This window comes from Nicotiana tabacum, chromosome 4 (assembly GCF_000715075.1).
Source record: "Nicotiana tabacum cultivar K326 chromosome 4, ASM71507v2, whole genome shotgun sequence".
In the NCBI taxonomy this organism is placed as follows: Eukaryota; Viridiplantae; Streptophyta; class Magnoliopsida; order Solanales; family Solanaceae; genus Nicotiana; species Nicotiana tabacum.
This window is the reverse complement of record NC_134083.1, coordinates 80,587,551-80,605,430: the sequence shown is the minus strand read 5'-3', so window position 1 is coordinate 80,605,430 and position 17,880 is coordinate 80,587,551. Positions and strand designations below refer to the sequence as shown.

General features: G+C 40.0%; 2 protein-coding genes across 2 annotated transcripts; both read left to right on the top strand.

The window, feature by feature from the left end:
• Positions 1-416: 416 nt before the first annotated feature.
• Positions 417-4,155, top strand: LOC107782142 (glutamate dehydrogenase A-like). Its single transcript, XM_016602986.2, has 9 exons — positions 417-628; positions 785-898; positions 1,819-2,040; positions 2,143-2,217; positions 2,318-2,434; positions 2,541-2,791; positions 3,299-3,374; positions 3,454-3,540; positions 3,815-4,155. The coding sequence occupies exons 1-9, from the start codon at positions 521-523 to the stop codon at positions 3,998-4,000; spliced, it is 1,236 nt and encodes a 411-aa protein (XP_016458472.2). The 5' UTR covers positions 417-520; the 3' UTR covers positions 4,001-4,155.
• A 794-nt stretch (positions 4,156-4,949) lies between these two features.
• On the top strand, positions 4,950-6,052 carry LOC107782141 (light-harvesting complex-like protein 3 isotype 1, chloroplastic). The gene is made up of 3 exons (XM_016602985.2): positions 4,950-5,395; positions 5,470-5,607; positions 5,710-6,052. The coding sequence occupies exons 1-3, from the start codon at positions 5,056-5,058 to the stop codon at positions 5,970-5,972; spliced, it is 741 nt and encodes a 246-aa protein (XP_016458471.1). The 5' UTR covers positions 4,950-5,055; the 3' UTR covers positions 5,973-6,052.
• The last annotated feature ends 11,828 nt before the right edge of the window (positions 6,053-17,880 follow it).

The following is a 17,880-nucleotide window of genomic DNA, read 5'->3' as shown; positions in this document are numbered from 1 at the left end:
AGTCATATGGAGAGAAATAATTTAATTTGATTTATGTTATGTGTCTTGGTCTTTCTATCACATGGAAGATGGCTTTATTACCAAAGGGTGTGGTGAAATGGACGTGATTACTCTTCCCTTAATCAGAGGTCTCGGGTTTGAGTCCTGGGTATGGAAAAATACTTGGTAGGGAGCGCTTTCACCGAATGGGGCATTACGCGGTGCGAATCCGGATATAGTCAGGCTCCAATGTAGGTTCCGGACACCGGGTGAGAAATAAAAAAAAAAAAGGAAGATGACTTTAATTAAACTAAAAAACAAAGTCTAAGCCAAAATTTTAAATAGAGAAAAAAAAGAAGGAAAAGTTTCTCCCGCAAATAGAGAAAAAGGAATCTTTTAAATAGAGAAAATCAACCGTCACCTCCTAGTCATCATCCTATTCTTACTAGTTAGTCATCAGCCTACCAAATATATAGGATTTAATCACGGAGTGAAGTAGTTCTCATTTGTTGGCGTTTTTGCTCATCTTATTGCTACTACAATGAATGCTCTTGCTGCTACCAACCGCAACTTCCGTCAAGCCGCTCGCATTCTTGGGTTGGACTCCAAAATTGAAAAGAGTCTTTTGATTCCTTTCAGAGAAATTAAGGTACAATTAACTGATGTATATTAAAGTTTCTATCTTCTTGACGATTTTGATGTTCTGTTTAATTTTTTCATATTAAACTCTTTTCACTCCAAAAAAAAAAAAACAGAAAAAATGGAATTCTGATGGTAGGTTGACGGTGTTTTGATGTTGGATCAGGTGGAATGTACAATTCCTAAGGATGATGGAACGTTAGTTTCGTACGTTGGATTCAGAGTACAGCACGATAATGCTCGGGGTCCTATGAAAGGAGGAATTAGATACCATCATGAGGTTTGTTTCTATGCTTCTTTTTGTTTTTTCTTTCTATTTTCTATTTTTTGGGTCTTTTTTTAATGTGTAACTTTTTGTATAATCCTGTCAATGCTTATTGTTTATCTTTTGTTACACTGCACCCTTTTCTTTTTTTGATAAGTTACTGTGCACCTTTATAGTTAGATTTTGCATTTCCTGAGAACTTTGTGCCTAAACAAATTAGGTCGCATAAACATAGGATATTAGTACACTACTGATTTCTGATTTTGTATAGATTGCAGCGTGTGTTCTATTCCACGTATGAGAAAGCTACTATTTATGATGAATTGGAAGGTTAAATCCACCAATATCATTGCATTTGAATCTAATTATATGTTTAGTTTCTTTGATGATATCAGTTCCTGTTAAAGGAGAATATTTGAATCTTAGCTGTTTTCTTAGGGCAGGTGAGTTCCTGCTTATATGTGTTTCGATGGGTGATAAGCTTTCCTTAATGCTTTCAGACTCTATCGGTTGCTTGATGGTTGACTATTGACGCTAGATTCTAATAAACCAAATGCAATTATTTAGCATTGCAAAAAGACAGAGGAATTGTTAGGAAGATTCACACAACCAACCCCTACTAGTTTGGAATTAAGGTGTACTTGATCGATTATCTTGATAATCAGCTCATGTTATTTGGTTTAGCATCTCTGTCTGAAGAATTTTTTTTCTTTAGAAGTTAATATAAGTTGAGTACATGTTATCTACAAGATCACGATCAAGCAAGTCCTCTACCATGTCATGATTCCTCCAATATATTCCTTTCAAATTAGTGCATTTCAATGTCAAACTCCACTCCTTTCTTATTTATTTATTTATATATTTTTCATAGTTTTGCTGGTATCACCGAATAGCATTCTTTATTCTGTGCTGAGATGTTGTAAATTTTCTACAAGGTTGAGCTTGATGAGGTAAACGCCCTTGCTCAACTGATGACTTGGAAGACTGCTGTAGCCAACATTCCATATGGGGGAGCTAAAGGTGGAATTGGCTGTACCCCAAAAGATTTAAGCGTGAGCGAGTTGGAGCGACTTACTCGTGTTTTCACACAGAAAATTCATGATCTAATTGGAATTAATACTGATGTGCCTGCACCTGATATGGGCACTAACGCACAGGTTAGTAACAAAATTCTATTTGCAACTTTGTCAAAATATTATTCCTTTTGAGCTTTAGAATAAGATGCACATAATATTCTATATGATGCTTGCTATCAACAGACTATGGCCTGGATTTTGGACGAGTACTCAAAGTTTCATGGTCACTCACCTGCAATTGTGACTGGAAAACCGATTGTAAGTTTTTCATACCTTTCGAGACTTCTCCTATTTAGCTAAAATTAGAACACCTTTATGTATGACTTCTCTATTCATCCTTTTTTCACCTTTTGTTTAGGATCTTGGGGGGTCATTAGGTAGGGAAGCTGCGACAGGGCGTGGTGCCGTTTATGCTACAGAAGCTTTACTTGCTGAATATGGGAAGAATATCAAGGATTTGACTTTTGCAATTCAGGTAGAATCTGCAATTAATCAGTTCTAGCACATTCCATTTCCTTCGCCTGGTTATGCCACAGTATTTGGTCAAAATGATGTGATAAATATGTATTTGGATTCCGTAGGGATTTGGAAATGTAGGAGCGTGGGCAGGAAAGATCATTCATGAGAGAGGCGGCAAGGTAATCGCAGTGAGTGATATAACTGGAGCCATCAAGAATCCCAATGGACTTGATATACCAGCTTTGCTTAGTCATAGAGAAAAGACAGGGAAGCTCACCGATTTTGCCGGTGGGGATGTGATGAATTCTGATGAATTGCTAACACATGAATGTGATGTTCTCATCCCTTGTGCTTTGGGAGGTGTTTTGAACAGGTTCAACCTTTATCTTGCTCTGAAATTTATTGTTTAGTTCTTCGAATTTGCTTCTGTGTCGAGACAATGGAGAACTCAATATCAGTAGTTCGTGACTTTGTAAGTTGGATACTCCATGACACATCCATCTCATCAGCTGAAACTAATAAAGACCACATTAGCAGCAACATTAATTTTTCACTATAAATGATTTCATATGTAGCAGATTTTATACTAGAATATGCTTCCATTAATTGATTGTACATGTATTTACTTGGGTTTTATGTTACCTTATGTTACATTCAGCAAAACTAAGTCTTTTGTTCTCCGTTCCAAAATTATTCAGGCATATGCTGCAGCCAATAAAAACTTCTCCGTTTTGTTTGTAATGAGATAATGGGAAAAGAAGTTGCTGGTTGAATGTTTTTATTTATACTGTCTTTATTACTTAGCCATCTTTGTGAACTAAATGCACCTAATATAGAGTATCTTAATTGTCCTTGACGGTTCTGATCTTTTTGTTTGAAGAGAAAACGCTGATCATGTCAAGGCTAAATTCATTATAGAAGCAGCAAACCATCCTACTGATCCAGATGCTGATGAGGTACCACTTTTTTTTCCGGTATTTTGAGTCTTTTGGACTAGCATGATTATAGTTTTTCACATACAATTGCCTTCTGCAGATTTTATCTAAGAAAGGAGTAGTAATACTACCTGACATTTATGCCAATGCTGGAGGTGTGACTGTCAGTTATTTTGAATGGGTTCAGGTAACTTTTGATATTTATGCCTCCCAGATATTTTTGTCATTACACCAGATAGCAGCATGAAGGGTTTATGTTAACAAGTATTTTCGCAAAACGCATTGAAAGATGCAATAGTATAGTTAATTGGAAATCTTACATCTTTAGCAAGCCAGTTTCTGTAAAGTTATTTCCTGAGAAAATATTAGTAGTTACTAAGTTTGTTGACAACTTTAAGAAAAAGAACTGAGATGTTGAGGCAATTTGAAGTTTTGTTCTTAATATCTTCTCTGATATACAGAATATTCAAGGATTCATGTGGGATGAGGAGAAGGTTAATGCGGAGCTTAAGAAATACATGACAAGAGCCTTCCATAACCTCAAGAGCATGTGTCATTCGCACAATTGCAATCTTCGGATGGGTGCCTTCACATTGGGTGTGAATCGGGTTGCACGCGCCACACAATTAAGAGGTTGGGAGGCATAACTGCACTTTTTTTACCGCACAATGCACACATCCTGCAGCAGAAAGTTCGCACCGTCTTTCTCCCAAGTACAAATGCTAGAATGCTCTACAAACTGAAATGTGTACTTGAGACATTTTATTCATTATTCAAATAAAAGAAAAAAATAACTCGTCAATTGCTTTGGAATTCTGTACTTTTCATCTGGTAACTTGGAGAATTTGTCCCTTGTCGCCATTCTTAGGGGTTCAGGTGCTTAACCGTCATTTCTCTCATTTTCTAGCATGAGGGATGCCTTTTATGGAGTAAATTTTACTAAGGGCATGTTGAATGCATATTGTTGCATTTGAACTTATTCTTCATCTTCACTTTTGAAATAGTCAGTTAACCGCTGATAGTAGCGTATCTAGTCAGGGACGGATGAAGAGTTGACGATATAGGTTTGGTAGAACCCAGTAGCTTGGCTTAAACCCTGTATTTATCTTAAAAAATTTATTTAGTATATATAAATTATTTATTTAGAACTTAATAACTCGATCGAGCTAGAATGCAGAACCCATAAACTTCAAATCTTGGATCCGTCTTTGTATCTGGTGCTATCAAATGACAAATATACCATAATTATATGGAGATACATACTAAAGGCGGCCAGGGGCGGATGTGGCCCTATAACACAAGGTTCAATTGAACCCATAATTTCGACGCGGAACACAAATTTATGTGTAAAAAATCACTAAAATCGCAACAAATTATATGTATAAACCCATAACTAACAGGTTTTCCAAAATTTCTACTCCAAACTCATTGGGGTTCAATGCCCTAAAAAAAAATAGAAGATGCTGATTCAGCGGCGGTGCCATTAATTTTATCCCTCTATTTAATTATTTTCCTTAAAAAAGTCACCAGAAGTGGAAGTAGATGTTGTCAGGAAGATATGGGTTGCCATGCCCATGATGTTGCAGAAAAGAGTTGCAGAATTAGATAAGCTTTATTTATTTCAGAATGGGCCTTCCTAACACCACATCTCATTCAAGAGGAGAAGAGTAAGTTTGAGCCAAACCAGAGATTACTTACAATTATGGCTGCTGTTGCTGTTACTTCATTTACACACACAGCTTACAGCTCTCATCACTTAAAGAAGAAACAATGGCCTCAAGCCAAGTGCATGAAGATTACCAATGTCATGACTCCAAAAGTTGAAGCAGAAACACACTTAAACGTTGTTGAAATTAAAGACAGATCTTCTTTGCTGATTGATGATAATGTCAAGCCCACAAGAAAGAATGAAACACAAGACAGTACAGGTACAGAATCTCAAGTCCTAAGGTTTTCGGACGAGCGATGGAAGAATGGGACATGGGATCTCAATATGTTTGTGAAAAATGGCAAAATGGATTGGGATAGTGTCATAGTTGCAGGTAAACAAAGAACAACTCTTTCTATTACTAAAGCACAAAGATTGTTTAATTTATTCATATTAATAATGTCGCAGAAGCACAGAGGAGGAAATTCCTTGAACTTTTCCCAGAAGCAGCAACAAACCAAGAACCTGTGGTCTTTAGAAGTTCTGTTATACCATGGTGGGCATGGATGACACATTCTCACCTCCCTGAAGCTGAGCTGCTAAATGGTTTACATTTTATATCTAATAAATTCATAGAAATTCAACTTAAATTTAAAAAAAAAAAAAAATCTGTACTATTACTAATATAGTAAATTGATGATTTTACAGGAAGAGCTGCAATGGTGGGATTTTTCATGGCCTATCTAGTGGATGTTTTAACAGGGCTTGATGTTGTAGGCCAAATGGGTAGTTTCATATGTAAAACTGCTCTCTTAGCAACAGTTGGAGGTGTAATTGTGTTTAGGAAAAGGACAGATTTTGACAACTTAAAGAAGCTAGCTGATGAAGCTACATTTTATGACAAGCAATGGCAAGCGTCATGGCAAGATCAACCTTCTACAAATGGTGATTCAAAGCAACAAAGGAAGTGAATTCTTTTTTTGTGTTTGGGATGATATTGACTTCTTATATTGTACCTGTGCAATCAAAATGCCATAGTTATATACAAGAATTATGTTATATTCCGGCTACTTGTTGAGAAATTTATACCCTCAAAATTTGTACTAGAAGTACTTACTTAGCATAACATATATGTTTACCCGAAAAACGGATAGAGTTGAATTTGTACGTAGTTCTAAGGATATGTGGTATAGCTTAATACAAATCGTAAGGATAAATAGAAATATCAAATATGGATTGCAAAGAATGCAAAATAAACAAGGTTGGAAAGAAGATGATTTTTAGGACTAAGCAAGATGAATCAATTTATGAAACTTAAAAGAATAACTCTTGAATACAGGAGAATATGATGCTTGAATTACAATGTAAGCAAAGAACTATGCTTTACAGAAATGTAGCCATACTCTTTATAGTGGAGGATCCTACTTTTAGATATAATTAAAAATACATAGTGGGAGACCCATGATAAATCAGTTTTTCCATAATTTCTGCCAGGATTCTCTCCTCTAGTGGGATTGCAACGACTCTTGTCTGTGAGCTCGATATTGTCACGCCCCAACCTGGGGAGGCGTGGCTGGCACCCGGTTCCGTACTAGCCCGAGCGAACCACTTTGTAACTCTTTTTTTTTTCTTCTGCAACTATCATGGGCCAACATGGTCACCACTTATAATATACAATTATAAGTGGGCAACCGTTGTATCAATGAACCATCGTTCTTAAAACATGAATACATATGAGCCGTCAGGGCCTCTGACATACTGTACAAAATGAACCTCTGTCTACAAAGCTTCTAAGATTATGCGACATCAAATGGGACAGGGTACCGGCCTACCCATAAGTCTGTAGCAAAACTCTGACCCGATGACTCATAGACACGGCTGCACTCCGAATGAGGTGGAGTCTTACCGATCCTTCGCTGAATGCCAATCTCGTTTACTATGAGGACTCATCAAACTGATTATCTATACCTGCAGGCATGAAGGCAGCGTCCCCAACAAAAGGACGTCAGTACGAATAATGTACTGCGTATGTAAGGCAGAACTGAAACATAACAATAAGTTAACATTAATTAAAGACATATAAGAATCAACTTGAATCTCTGAAGTGCCACCGTATATGCATACTTATTATACTTACATATATACAATGTTTCTCTTGGAGACTATTATCCATATCGTATGATGCATGACTGCCCAATTGATCAGTGGTAACTGCCCGACCGGCCGTACCTCGGTGGTAAATGCATATGTGTGACTGCCCAACAGGTGGTAAATAATGATACATAACTGCCCAACCGGTGGTAACTGCCCGACCAGCCATAACCCGGTGGTAAATGCATGAAGATGCATGTACATGTATCACTATATTAAAAACATTAACATCTTTATCAAATACCTCAATAAAGATTTAGGAACATACTTAGACATACTTGAATATCACTTTACCGGAATGAATAACATAGGCATCCTTAACTGCTAAGAGTATAACTACTTATGGAATAGCATTACATTTACGTATCATTACTTAGATCATGCCAAAAGAAAGGAAGATTAGCCTTAACATACCTGAGACGATTCTCTTGACAATCCCTCTAACACACGTCTTTTGCGAAAAATACGTAACGGCGGATCGAAGTAGGGAAAAACCCGTATGATATTATCGAGAAAGATTGCACGGTACTCCCTTAGAATCGCAAAATCTCACATTGCTTAAGATGCTATGAAATTAAGTCCTCCATCATGGAATATTGGGTATGTCTGTTTTGGGCTTGGGGATGTGGGTTTTTTTCTGGAATCCATGAAAAAGAAGAATCACAACGGATATTTTTACTTGGCCTTTGTTCTTGAAAGTTTATGGAGGAGTTGAGGTTATTGGCTATGGCTATTTTGGGCGTGGGGATGTGGGGGTTCCATGAGAAACAAGAACGAGCTCTACTGGACGGATACAAGTTGGATTGCATGAAATTTAGTTGAATTCTCAAGAGAACGGCTCTTGAAATTTCAATGGTTTGTGTTTTTTACATTGAGATAGAGAACGGCCAGGGTTCACTAAACACTTTAGATGACTTCGGTTCTTAAGACTTTGCCAAATCTCACGTCTCAATTCTTGCCACATAATATAATGACTTTAAGAGTGACCATTCCCATAAGGTAAGGCTGTCACGTTAATCTTTATCCCAAAGATTTTAATTTTTTAATTAATCTAATCACCAAAATCATTAAATAATCCAATTATCTACCTCAAATTACTTAAAATACTTCTTACTTTTAACATACTTTATATACTCCACTATCATGGTCATGTGGTACCATATAAAATAAATACATACACTATTATTTCAGTAAAACATCCATGTAAAAATACATATATTTTCTCAACTTATAATTTTCCTAATCTCATATAAAGAGTAAAAATCCTCGTACACTTAATTCTTAAAATGGTAAAAAAAGATAATCTTCTTTTCTTGTGAGAAAATAATTTTTATCTTTACAATAAAGAAAATCTCATAAACTTTCTCATATTCTGTGTATAATTTAAAGCATATTCGAAAGTAGTAATATTAATAACTACATAAAATTATATTTTTCAAACTTTTTTTTTTTCAAAAATGTTCCACTCAAAATACCATATCAAATGTATATAACGATATCAAGGTTGTTAAACTTACGGGGTCTTACAATAACATAGTCACAAATCCTCTATAATCTCATGAATGGTCTTAATCCCTTCAAGCACATATGGATTACTATGACTTATCCTAATATTAAAGTACGGGATGTAACCGATATTAACTCGAGTTTTCGGTCTTGACTCGAGCTCGATTTTGACTCGGGTCCCTATATTGATTCAGGATCAGTGCTGGTCGGTTTATGAATCATAAGCTCGATAACTTTACTTTATATCATAGTTCGATTTGTATTCGAGCTTGATAATAACATCGAGCTCGACGTTGATCGGTCCTTCGGGCTCGAAGCTTGGTGACCTGACTTCGGACCTCAACCTGATACTATGAAGACGCTTCTCCGATCTAATGTATTACCATTTAAACCAGTTCGTACGAAGGACTAACCGATTTTTACCATATATAGATAGTCCCCTCGTTTCTCGAGAATAATGTAGTGAGAAACGACATGATTTCACAATGGCTCGATCAGATATAAGCTGACGTTTGCATCGAGCCCGGCCATGACGTACGTGATAGATGTCCGTCGGCTTAGCTTCCCAAGGCATTTAATGCTTGTCAGAAGGTGGGCGGCCATCACTGATATTGAACCGCCATTGCTTCAATCTTTAAATAGCCCTTCCTTTCACCATTTATCACTTTTACGTCTTCAATCTTCCAAATTTTCTAAGTACCTTTTCGTCTCTTCTGAGTTCATTCGTAAATCTGTGATTCTTTTCTGCAAAATTCTTCTTAAAAACCATCAAATCTTTATCACCTTCTTTAAATCAAAAATGGTGAAGACATCAAAAATAGTCCCCCAAAAAGAAAAAGCTTCTTCTTCCCAATCCGCCGCCGACAAAACACTGGTGGATCCACGTCCTGAGGAGTGCGTTCCGGCGGCGTGTGTTCTTACCTTCGATTTCAAACTCGATAAAGGTTTACCGGTTTTCGGCCGATGTGAGCCCGTATCGAGATATATTTGTTCGATAACCGGGGGGGTATATCGAGCAGATAAAAAACGATTATAACTGGGGGAACAAAGAAGTGGTAGTATCGTCTCCCTAAGAGGATATTACTACTCACGTGAAAGGGTTTTTAAGTATGTACACTTACCCTTTCACGTTAGGTCCCCTCGACCCTGTTATCATAGATTTTTGTCGTAAATACCTAATAACCCTAGGCCAGATTCACCCTTCTTTTTGGCGGATCATTATTTTGATCCGATACTTCGTGAACAAAATTGAGGGGATGCCTTTCACCCTCGATCATCTCATCTGATTGTACCGTCCTTGCCTTTTTCGAGGAGGGTTAATAAAACTTCAGCGTCGAGCTACCAAGGCTCTGTTCTCGAGCATAGACGAGGACAAGGATCGAGGCTGGATGGGCAGGTTCGTCCGAGTAAGGACTTCAGACCTGATTCCGACTGAAAAGATGCCTTTTCCCGAGGAGTGAAACATGAAGCGTAAGTGTAATTCTGCTGTTATTTCCTACTATTTTGCCTTTTCATTTCTTTTCTTGCCGATATCCCTTTTTTGTAATACAGCGGTTCCCTGGATGCCCGACACAGTTCCCGATCTCAAGAACTGGATACGGGATCTGGCTTCGACCTCCACATATGTCAAGCGCTCATGGCATGACTTGTCGAAGGGCCGATGGGAGGCCAAAAATCACGGTAAGCCCCTTTCTCGTATTTTTTGGTAGTTTTAACGAAATGCTTTCCATATACTTTTAATAAATTTTCCCGTATGTAGGTGTGGGCAAAGATGCAGTTTTGAGGTCCTCGTCCATCGAGGAATAGGCTTCGGCCTCTGTTCCAAAGCGGGTGAAGGAAAATAAAAAGAAAAGGGCCTCCGTTCACGAAGATCCAAAACCGAAGAAGAGGACGGCTCGTAAGCCGAAGAAGAATGCCATTTCTTTGACTTTAGAATCAGTTCTGCATCTAAGGGATGAAGACGAAGAAGAAGAAGAAGAAAACAACGGGTCCGCACTGGCGGCCCGAAAGAAGAAAAGCATTGATTCCCCAAAGGCGACTGAATTTATGGTGATTCATAAGGCTCCGCCTCAGACCTAGGAAATATCAGAGGAAGGTTTAGGCAAAGTTCCCGAGTCATTAGTGATCGAGGATGCTTCCTACCGAAGCCAACAAACGGTGGTTACATCGGAAGGGGCCGGTCCTGAAGTTCCCCAAACCGAGGAGAACGCCCCAAGCGAGTCACCTGGGGCAATAGTAATCAGAGATTCGCCCACTCTCCCTTCCTTTTCCGAAAGGGCTATTCGGGAAGCCCAAGCTTTGGGGGCCCTTGAGATGAGTCGGTCTCACGAAGGGGAGGACCCTTTCCGTGATCTCTTTACGGGGGTCGAGTATGCTGCTGGCCCTAGTGATGTGTCGGGCTTTCTTTGTGAAGTGCAGCTAGCTCTGAATCGGGTAAGCTCTTAACTCTCTTTATTTTTTATGTTTTGCTATTCTTTCCTAACTTCTTTTCTTCTTTCTTCGCAGGCTGTGGTGGTTCATCGAGAAGTATGTTCTCGGTCTTGAGCTGAGTTACATCGGTTCGAGACCGATCTTCAACGGGTCACGGAGGAGAGGAACTCCCTTAAACTTCTCTTAGGGCACAGGGGAGAGGAAATCAAAGATCTCCAAGCTGAGTTAGCCAAGGCTCACCAAGATCAGACCGATCTGTCTGACAGGTAATGATACTTTTAAAAGTCTATGGGCTTGATACCAGAACAATGGCTAATTTTTCGGTCTCACAGCTGCAGCAAAAAATTGAGATGATCGGGAAACTTTGTGAGGAGGTCGATGTGATACAAACAGAGTCCTTGAAATGGAAAGATGGTATGGACTGCTTCGCTGCAGAGAAAGAGGCTGCTCGAGCCCAATTATCATCGGTTGAAAACCAGCTTCAAAGTATAAAGGAGAAAAGCTCGGTTCAAGTAAGAAGAATAGAGGAGCTCGAGGCTCGGTTGGCCTCTGAACTTGCTAAGGCCGAATCTGACGCCGAAAAGGCAAAGCACGATGCGGATGCATTCGTGGCCGTTTATCGAGCCAATGCTGAAACTGCTCAAATACAAGCAAGAGAGGCAGTTGAGATTGCCAACACTCGAGCATATTGGGTTGCTGAGCTTGCTAAGTGCCGATCTCGGAGAGAGACTCTCGAGGAGATCCATGCTCGGGGTTTCGACCTCACTGAAGAGATAAAAATGGCTAAAGAACTCGAAGCCGATGCTGAAGCCTTGGTTTCCGATGATGACGATGATGGGAGCAAGAGCGGGCCCGAGAGCGGGGAGGAGCCCGATGGAGAAGAGACCACCCCCAGGGATAACCAAGAAACTTAGTCCCTTAGTTTCTATTTCGGATGTTGCAAACAATCATGTAAATAATCTTGTAAATATATACAAATATCTTTTCTTTTCCCATCTTGCCTCTGATTTATTTTTTGTCTTGTGAAGATTTTGTTTTACTCATGCCTTATGAATGTTTTCATAAGGCTTTAGGCAATTTGATTGAATTCGGACTTTGTAGCCTTTATATCTGAGTGAGCATTTTCAAACTCAAAGTAATGTAGCCCGTAGGCTTAGTGATTTTGAACTTGAAGTGATGTAGCCCGTAGGCTTAATAGTCGAGTGAGTGATTTCGAACTCGAAGTAATGTAGCCCGTAGGCTTAATGATTGAGTGAGTGATTTCTCGAACTCAAGATAAGAGTATCTCGTAGGCTTAGTAGTCGAGTGAGTGATTTCGAACTCTAAGTAATGTAGCTCGTAGACTTAATGATTGAGTGAGTGATTTCTCGAACTCAAGATAAGAGCAGCCCGTAGGCTTAGTACTCGAGTGAGTGCCTTGCTCGAACTTGAAGTAATGTAGCCTGTAGGCTTAATAATTGAGTGGGTGATTTCTCGAACTCAAGATAATAGTAAGCTTGTAGGCTTAGTACTCGAGTGGGTGCCTTTCTCGAACTCTAAGTAATGTAGCCCGTCGGCTTAATGATTGAGTGAGTGATTTCTCGAACTCAAGATAAGAGTAGCCCGTAGGCTTAATGATTAAGTGAGTGATTTCTCGAACTCAAGATAAGATCAGCCTGTAGGCTTAGTATTTGAGTGAGTGCCTTGCTCGAACTCGAAGTAATGTAGCCCGTAGGCTTAATGATTGAGTGAGTTATTTCTCGAACTCAAGATAAGAGTAGCCCGTAGGCTTAGTATTCGAGTGAGTGCCTTGCTCGAACTCGAAGTAATGTAGCCCGTAGGCTTAATGATTAAGTGAGTGATTTCTCAAACTCAAGATAAGAGTAGCCAGTAGGCTCAGTATTCGAGTGAGTGCCTTGCTCGAACTCTAAGTAATGTAGCCCATAAGCTTAATGATTGAGTGAGTGATTTCTCGAACTCAAGATAAGAGTAGCCCATAGTCTTAATGTTCGAGTGAGTGCCTCGCTCGAACTCGAAGTAATGTAGCACGTAGGCTTAATGATTGAGTGGGTGATTTCTCGAACTCGAGATAAGAGTAACCCGTAGGCTTAGTATTCGAGTGAGTGCCTTGCTCGAACTCGAAGTAATGTAGCCCGTAGGCTTAGTGGTCAAGTGAGTGATTTCGAACTCGAAGTAATGTAGCCAGTAGGCTTAATAGTAGAATGGCAGTCCCCAATTTGTGGGGTAATGGTCGGTCCTTGAACCTGTTTGCGTAGTATATCATGAAATAGAGGATGGGTTGTAAGACACGAGATATGTGCAAAGAAGTTTCTTTTCATGTCGTTATACATGTGATTATGTTTTGTACCAGGGATCGAGCAACCTAGACGAGCATGATTCGTTTTGACCATTTGGCTCTTACAATTTTTCCTATCGGAACCCTGTTGTTATGAAGTAACTTTCTTGTACGAACACTTGAAATATTTCTGGGTAATGCCCCGCCAGTATTCGAGGTTAATTGTAAAGAGGCCTTGGATACTGTTGGATTGTTCTAAGTTAGCGCGATCAATTATTGCCTCATTAAAAACCTTGCCGAAAAACCCATTTGGGATAAAACCGGTCTAAGGGAAAAAGAGTGCAACGCGTGCTTTCAGACCTAGGGCTTTGTATTGAAGGATCCATCCTAGCTCCTGATCGGACTCCTGCAGGGGTTAGTTTCGAAATATAAATGAATATGGGAGGGTCGTACCTTAGCAGTAGTATCGTTTTAAGTGCGACATATTCCAATTGCTTGATAGTTGTTTGCCGTTTATAATATCGAGCTTGTATGATCCTTTTTCGACATTTTCGAGAACCTTATACGGTCCTTCCCAGTTCAGTCTTAGTTTTCCTTCGTTTGGATTTCGGGTACTGAGGGTGACTTTTCTTAGCACTAAGTCCCCGAGTTTAAAATGACGAAGCTTGGTTCTTTGATTGTAGTATCTTTCGATTCGCTGCTTTTGGGCAGCCAATTGGACGAGAGCAGCTTCTCATTTTTCATCCGATAATTTGAGGCTAGTATTTATAGTCTCGTTATTTGACTCTTCTGTTGTATATCAAAACCTGGCACTGGGTTCCCCGACTTCGACTGGAATCAAAGCTTCGGAGCTATATACTAAGGAGAACGGGGTTGCCCTCGTACTAGATTTTGATATTGTTTGATATGCCCAAAGAATTTCGGGTAAGATTTCTCTCCATTTTCCCTTAGCATCGTTCAACCTTTTCTTTAGGTTTTGAGTGATAGTTTTGTTCGTTGATTCGGCCTGTCCGTTCCCACTGGGGTGATACGGTGTTGATAATATCCTTTTTATTTTGTGGTTTTCGAGGAATTTCGTCACTTTGCTGCCGATAAATTATTTCCCATTGTCACACACTATTTCGGTGGGTATCCCGAATCGACATACGATATGATCCCAGATAAAGTCTATAACCTCTTTCTCTCTTACTTTCACGAAAGCATGTGCTTCAACCCATTTAGAGAAATAGCCAGTCATAAATAAAATGAACTTAGCTTTACCTGGGGCCGATAGCAGAGGGCCGACGATATCCATTCCCCATTTCATGAATGGCCATGGGGATAGGACTGAGTGAAGCTGCTTTCCGGGCTGATGGATCATTGGTGCAAACCTTTGACATTTGTCACATTTTCGAACAAATTCCTTTGCATCTTTGTCCATATCGATCCAATAATACCCTGCCCTGATTATTTTTCGGACTAATGAATCGACACTAGAGTGATTTCCACAAGTGCCCTCGTGCACCTCACGTAGGACGTAGTCGGTGTCTCCTGGACCTAAGCATACTGCCAATGGTCCATCGAATGTCCTTCGGTATAATGTTCCATCTGCAGTCAATGTGAATCGAGCAGCTTTGGTTCGCAGGGCCCTCGAATTTTTAGGGTCCGATGGGAGCTTTCCATTCTTTAAGTATTCAATATACTTATTCCTCCAATCCCAGGTTAAGCTTGTAGAATTTATCTCGGCATGACCTTCTTCGATTATGGATCTCGAGAGTTGAACGACAGTCCCCGAGCTTAGCTCGCCTTCCTCGATCGATGATCCCAAATTTGCAAGTGCATCGGCTTCACTGTTTTGTTCTCATGGAACATGCTGTAAAGTCCATTCTCTGAAATGGTGCAAAGTGATCTGCAATTTGTCCAAATACCTTTGCATTCTATCTTCTCGAACTTTGAAGGTTTTGTTTACTTGATTTACCACCAGTAAAGAGTCACATTTGGCTTCAATGACTTCTTCTCCCAAGCTTTTAGCTAGTTCGAGACCTACAATCATGGCCTTATACTCGGCCCCGTTGTTAGTCAACCTAGTAGTTTTGATAGATTGCCAAATGGTGTTACCCGTGGGCGGCTTTAAAACGATGCCTAGCCCGGACCCTTTTACGTTCGAAGCCCCGTTCGTAAAAAGGGTCCATACTTCTGATGATGTACCCGATTTCAATAAGAGTTCTTTTTCAACTTTGGGTATGAGGGTCGGTGTGAAATCGGCCACGAAGTCCGCTAATATTTGAGACTTGATGGCCGTATGGGGTTGATATTCGATATTGTACCCACTGAGTTCGACGGCCCATTTGGCCAATCGGTGTGATAGTTCGGGCTTGTGCAAAACATTACTAAGTGGGTAAGTGGTCAGTACGCATATGGGGTGACATTGAAAGTACGGTCTTAACTTTCTAGAGGCGCTTATCAGTGCAAGTGCTAATTTTTCTAAGTGTGGATATCTAGTCTCTGCTTCTCCTAAGGTTCGACTTACATAATAAACGGGAAATTGCGTACCTTGCTCTTCTCGAACTAGGACACCATTTACCGCGATTTTTGATACTGCCAAGTACAAGCAAAGTTTTTCGTCTGTTTTTGGAGTATGAAGCAGTGGTGGGCTCGATAGATATTGCTTTAACTCCTCTAACGCATGTTGGTATTCCGGGGTCCAAGCGAAATCGTTCTTCTTTTTGAGTAGAGAGAAAAATTTGTGACTCCGATATGACGACCTTGAAATGAATCGGCCTAAGGCAACAATCCGTCCCGTTAGCCTCTGCACGACTTTTACAATGTCTACGATGGGCGATGTCTTCGATGGCCTTGATTTTATCGGGGTTAATTTCGATCCCCCGATTTGATACCATGAAGCCGAGGAACTTGCCTGAACCGACCCCGAAGGCACATTTCTCGGGGTTGAGCTTCATGTTGTATTTCCTTAAAATCTCGAATGTTTCCTGCAGATGAGTCAAATGGTCCTCTGCGCGCAGGGACTTAACTAGCATGTCATCAATATAAACTTCCATTGATTTACCTATTTGTTCCTCGAACATTTTATTTACTAGGCGTTGGTAAGTAGCTCCTGCATTTTTTAGCCCGAAGGGCATCACATTATAACAATATGTTCCATACTTAGTGACAAATGAAGTCTTTTTGTGGTCTTCCGAGTTCATTTGGATTTGATTATACCCGGAATAGGCATAGAGAAAAGTAAGGACCTCGTGGCCGGCCATGGCATCGATCATGCGATCGATGTTAGGCAGTGGAAAAGAATCTTTGGGGCATGCCTTGTTTAAATCCTTATAATCTACACACATTCTAAGTTTGTTCCCTTTTTTAGGGACTACAACTACATTGGCTAGCCATTCGGGATATTTTACCTCCCGAATGGACCCTATTTTGAGAAGTTTAGTTACCTCATCCTTTATGAATGCGTGTTTTACCTCGGACTGGGGTCTTCTCTTTTGCTTCACCAGTTTGAACTTAGGGTCCATGCTTAGCCTATGCGTCGTTATATCCAGTGGGATCCCTGTTATATCTAAATGGGACCAAGCAAAACAGTCTATATTATCGATAAGAACTTGAATAAGCCTTTTCCTGAGTTCGAGGGTTAATCCCATTCCCAGGTATACCTTTCGTTCGGGAAAATGCTCGATTAGTACGACTTGCTCCAATTCTTCAATCGTTGATTGGGTAGTGTCGGAATCATCGGGAATCACGAAGGATCGAGGGATCCTTTGATCATCATCTACCTCGATCTTCTGATTTTTCGGTTAGGTTGAAGCTGACGTCTGTGATTGCTATTTGGCATCTTGTTCCCCTTTTGAGTCCAATCCCTTTGTTGACGAGGGTGAGGATATCAGAATTGCTTCTTCAACGACAAATATTTCTCTCGTGGCCGATTGTTCTCCGTACACTGTTTTGACTCCCCCCGATGTTGGGAATTTAAGAACCTGGTATAGGGTCGAAGGTACAACTCTTATGTTATGGATCCATGGCCTTCCAAAAAGGGCGTTGTACCTCATGTCGCCTTCGATTACGTGGAACTTCGTTTCCTGGATGGTCCCGACCACGTTTATCGGCAGAATTATCTCGCCTTTGGTGGTTTCACATGCCATATTGAATCCATTTAGAACCAGGATTGCGGGTATGACCTGGTCTTGTAGACCGAGCTATTCTACAACCTTCGATCTAATGATGTTGGCCGAGCTACCTGGATCAATTAACACACGCTTAACTTTAGTTTTATTCATAAATACGGATATTACCAGTGCATCGTTATGAGGTTGTATGACTCCTTTTGCATCATCATCATTGAAGGACAAAGTTCCTATGGGTGCGTAATCCTGAGTTCGAGATCGCTTTTCTCTCATAATCGATGTCTTAGTGCGTTTAAGCACCGGCCCTTGAGGGATATCGATGCCGCCGATGATCATGTGGATGATGTACTGTGGTTCTTCTTGTTCGCTTTGCTTGCCGAAATCCCTATTTTTGAAATGGTTCTT

Excerpts from the sequence above, each read along its gene's own strand:
- LOC107782141 (XM_016602985.2), top strand. The coding sequence starts at position 5,056 with ATGGCTGCTGTTGCTGTTACTTCATTTACACACACAGCTTACAGCTCT. Across the intron at positions 5,396-5,469 it reads GGATAGTGTCATAGTTGCAG|AAGCACAGAGGAGGAAATTC; the intron begins GTAAACAAAGAA and ends ATAATGTCGCAG. Across the intron at positions 5,608-5,709 it reads TGAAGCTGAGCTGCTAAATG|GAAGAGCTGCAATGGTGGGA; the intron begins GTTTACATTTTA and ends ATGATTTTACAG.
- LOC107782142 (XM_016602986.2), top strand. The coding sequence starts at position 521 with ATGAATGCTCTTGCTGCTACCAACCGCAACTTCCGTCAAGCCGCTCGC. Across the intron at positions 2,435-2,540 it reads ATTTGACTTTTGCAATTCAG|GGATTTGGAAATGTAGGAGC; the intron begins GTAGAATCTGCA and ends TGGATTCCGTAG. Across the intron at positions 3,375-3,453 it reads CTGATCCAGATGCTGATGAG|ATTTTATCTAAGAAAGGAGT; the intron begins GTACCACTTTTT and ends TGCCTTCTGCAG.